This window comes from Theobroma cacao, chromosome 5 (genome assembly GCF_000208745.1).
Source record: "Theobroma cacao cultivar B97-61/B2 chromosome 5, Criollo_cocoa_genome_V2, whole genome shotgun sequence".
In the NCBI taxonomy this organism is placed as follows: domain Eukaryota; kingdom Viridiplantae; phylum Streptophyta; class Magnoliopsida; order Malvales; family Malvaceae; genus Theobroma; species Theobroma cacao.
In genome coordinates, this window is record NC_030854.1 from 3,268,747 (window position 1) to 3,273,114 (window position 4,368).

Here is a 4,368-nt window from a genome sequence, read left to right on the forward strand (position 1 = left end):
TATATATATATATATGTACTTTAAATAGAAATATATTTACTTTTTATTATGTATTAACATTGCAAAAATTATAACTCATAAAATTATTAATTACAGTATATATACCTTTGTTTATATAAACTTATAACCGATAAATCTAAAGAGAAGTTATGAGATTAGAAAAGTTAATTGGGTAATTGGGTACCCATGAAGAAGATTTTAATAATTTTTTTATTTAATCGGGTATTTAAACGGGTTAGGGTACTTATAGGGTAGTGGGAATGTTTTAGGGCTAGGGTTAAGGTAGTAGGGTTAGGGTATTTGATTTTTAATAGGGTTAGGGTTCGGGTACCCTACTCGTTGACATCCCTACAGATGGATTTAATAAATATCAGTAAATTATGGATCATTATGGTATGACACGTCAGGTTATTCATGTCTCATTTTGCTCTCATTTCCTCATTTTACAACTATATTCTCTTTACCATCCATGGTTGATTTGCTTTTAAATATCTTTTATTTATGCTCTTTTGGCCTTTTGGGTGTGCTTCTGTGGATGTGCTTGTGGCTATTTTGGCGATGTGGGGATTGTGGTTCAAAGTTGCTCAAGGAAAAGGGGCTTCTACCAGAACTCAGCCTTGAAGTAGACAACATTGTGTGTGCTCTGGATTATGATCTTCAAGGAGTAGCTGCTACAGTTGCTACTAAACTCAGGGGAAAAGGCCAAAGTGTTGACTTGGTCTTGGAGAGCAAACCGCTTAAATGGTACTAATGCCAACAATGCCCTTTTAGATTCTAAATTTGAGCAGAGCTTTTGTCCAATTCCTTTCATGTCTTGAGTTATCATTATTTTGATTTCATACCTGTTTTCTTTTAGGGTGTTCAAACGAGCTGCACGGGCAAATGCAGAAAGACTAATATTGGTAGGAAATACTGAGTGGCAAAAGGGTATGGTTGGTGTAAAAATCCTTTCTTCTGGTGAACAATATGAGATTAAGCTGGATGAACTAGAGTGAAAAAGATGACTCATTTGGCAATTTCTATGTTCATGCTGAATGGACATGTTTCTCAGTTTTGTCAATTCAATTATTTTTCTCCAACTTTACGTGATCCTTGTGGCCGGAAAAAGAAAAACCCTTTATGTGCAACCTGTATGTATTTTGAGATATTAATAAAATCTATTTATTTAGAAACAGTGAAATGAGGTGGGGGATTGATCAGATCAGTGAAAATGAACTTTAGAAATCATAGGTTTGGTTTTAGAGTTGACAAAATACATCTCCGACATGGTTTTCTGCTACTATATGCATACTCATGCCTATCCGTCGGCATATATAACAAATTACCATATGTAATAAATTCATTCTATAATCTAGTTGATCTAATATTTACTTATATTTTGTATGTAATTAGCATTCTAGGGAACAACTTGCAGCTGCTTATGGAGGCAAACGTGGCTTGACTTTCAATTCGATGCAAACGTTCCCACGTATCCCAATCCCATCACGAAGAAGGCCACAGCTTGCAGGGACAGATACAAGAAAAAATGGTCTCTTCCATAGATTGCACGATATAGCATAAATATTCCCAGTACGAGTTCCAAGACGTGGATCCTGTTTTTCAAACGTATATGTCAAAAGCTTGCCAGTTAAACAGTAAGGAATTAACAAGTTGCGATTTAACTTGTCTCGTAAATATATCCAGCTGTTGAAACCTCAACTTATTAATACCTTTCTTCTCCAACCCGAAATCTGGATTTCTTCAACATTTTGGTGCTGTTCTTCTGCTTTCCAGTGTTCCCTAGCTTTTCAGTCACCACCCATTCGTTGACACGGTTTGCTTCCAGGAGTCCGATAATCGCTGCCTTAGTTCGATGCAGTGACATGACATTCTCAAACAGAATCCAGAAAATCAGAAGATGGATGGACCTGTCCGCTTAACATAAGCACCATTAAAATGGACATGTTTTTACAAGGTTGAAACTGAACACTTTGATATGGTATTAATTCCAGTTACCTTGGGGTGCAGACTGCATTGAGAATGGAAATGGTGGCTGGAATGTAAATGGCTATTGGCTTTGTCAGGTGTACTTCATGAACCAGAACAGTTGTTGGAATTACTATGCAGTAAAAGAAGAAAGTGACCCAATGTGCAATTATCATCCTCACGAAGAAGGATGCATAGATGACATGAATCTCTTAAAGATCGATACTCTCTGCATAATTATTGAGTTAGCTTTGGAGATTGTTCGCTGGAATTTAAGCCGATGGCCTGGAGGGAGACGGTGGAGTAACTCACTTCACAAAAGATGATTTCTTTAGTCATCTCCTGAAGAGATTGGCTGGGCCGCATGACCAGCGATGCCGTTGGTATCGATATGCTTTGAAAGTGCTTGGAAGTTCATTTCTGACCCACCAATATGGAAAAATTAAGATGATAAAAGGATTATACCATAGACTGGGATTAAAACATGGAAATGGGAGGTTGCAGTTTTAGAATCCAGGGTGACTAATGCAGGAACGGGATCCAGTTGGGAAACTTGCTGCAAGGTCCCCCACAAAGAGAAATTTCCAGTACTAGCTCTCACCGCAAGATCCATGTCTTCCACTGTGGTTCGATCTTTCCATCCACCAGCATCATTAATGGCTTGAATCCTCCAAACACCTGCAGTCCCTATATTTATAAGTAGTCAATTAAAGATATATAGTCACCTGCCAAAGCCAAATGTGATTTTACTCTACAGATATTGCTGTTTGGTTTGTACCATTGAAGCCAAAGAATGAACAAGTCGAGGAGCCCACTTCCTGCTCGACATTAAAGTCATAGTCTAGCGACATTTCTTGGAGGCGAGTCACAAGGCATTCATCAGCATTTACTACAGAGAACAAACTGAATAACAATTTCCTTAAAATTCACCCCAAATAAGTGCTAAATTCCATTCAAACTACTTCCAAATATTCATGCTTCAAGTAGTTTAGAGTTGATGAATAGAATTTAATCTCGTTCTATGGCTTTATTACCAATTTCCATCTGGCCTGAACCAAACCCAACTCAGGATTCTCTAGCACATAAGGAACAGTCCCCCAAAGAAAATCCTTGTCAGGCTGGAAGTCTGCATCAAAGATCACCACGAACTCACAATTTTGACATATTGCTTCTCTAAACCTTCCTTAAGAGCACCGGCCTTGTAGCCATTCCTATTGTTCCTGGTTTCATACTTCACATTTACACCTTTTTCTATCCATTTCCGACACTCGAATTCTATCAGTTCCTGTTGGTATCATGCTTCAAGTCATTTAACGTTCACAGATTAATTAGAAGGGCTGATTAATAAGTTTAATGGTGATTGAAGATATACCCTTAAAACTTCATTGGTGGAGACAACAAGAACTTGAACTATCAGACGAGGGGATGGCCATGACAGCCCGCATGCAGCTCCAATGGAGAGCTTGTACACCTCCAAAGCAAACAAATAAATTAATGGCGCTAATTATTTCTGGATACTTATTTGTTTCAAGTGATATCATCACATTCACAAGTCTCTCAAGATTCTCAAAATGGATGAGACCATAGCCACCTAATTCGCAACAAGCCCGGGCTTTTAATTATAAGTTGCTTCACCAAATCTGTTTATGGCTAATTGCCTGATTTACAAATTATTTTTTCTTCTGAACTTTTGGCATAAGCCAAAATACAAAAAAAAAAAGGTATAATACCTCAAAAAATCTTAAGTTATTCAAAAAGATTCATATAAATAATATTATTTATTAAGTTCAATTAAAGCTTTATACAAATTTTTATTTTAAATTAAAAAAATTCTTAAAACTAATTAAACTGTTGTTAATTAAAAATGACATATTGTTTTTTTTTTAAAATTTCTACTTCTTCAACATTAGATTATGTAACATCTATTAATAGTTTAATTTCTATCTAGGAGTAAAATTTATTTCTATGCTTTTGACTTAATTTATCTTCTTCTTTTTTTACTTAGCCAAATGAAAAGATTATATTAATAATAGGTGTACAAAAGAAAGTGTCCGCTCAAGGGAGTAAAAGCATAATTTGATTTAATTTATCTATAGTTTAAGAATGAAAATTTAGGTAAGAATAAGATTTGTTTTTTTTTTTGGAAAGGCAGGTAAGAATGAGAATATGCAGCAAAGAACTAAGAATATATACCTCCTTCTCATTATACATAGGAATTTGAACCAACAACATGGGGTGGCTTTTATTAAGCTCTACATCTTTCATGGCTTCCAGGCTATACCTAGTGTATCTTTTCTTCCTCAACACTTTCACACACAAAATGACAATCGCCATGTAGACTCGTTCAATGAAAAGCCTTATAGACATGAGTGAGCACAAGAGAATTGCAAGGCGAAGAAGGGG

The 4,368-nt window shown here is 36.0% G+C and overlaps 1 protein-coding gene and 1 pseudogene across 1 annotated transcript; one reads left to right on the top strand and one right to left on the bottom strand.

Annotated features, from left to right (window-relative positions):
* LOC108661850 (histidine--tRNA ligase, chloroplastic/mitochondrial-like) lies at window positions 313–1,168 on the top strand. The gene is made up of 2 exons (XM_018120519.1): window positions 313–744; window positions 857–1,168. The coding sequence occupies exons 1-2, from the start codon at window positions 470–472 to the stop codon at window positions 993–995; spliced, it is 414 nt and encodes a 137-aa protein (XP_017976008.1). The 5' UTR covers window positions 313–469; the 3' UTR covers window positions 996–1,168.
* LOC18598020 lies at window positions 1,279–4,368 on the bottom strand (annotated as a pseudogene).

Excerpts from the sequence above, each read along its gene's own strand:
- LOC108661850 (XM_018120519.1), top strand. The coding sequence starts at position 470 with ATGGTTGATTTGCTTTTAAATATCTTTTATTTATGCTCTTTTGGCCTT. Across the intron at positions 745-856 it reads GAGAGCAAACCGCTTAAATG|GGTGTTCAAACGAGCTGCAC; the intron begins GTACTAATGCCA and ends GTTTTCTTTTAG.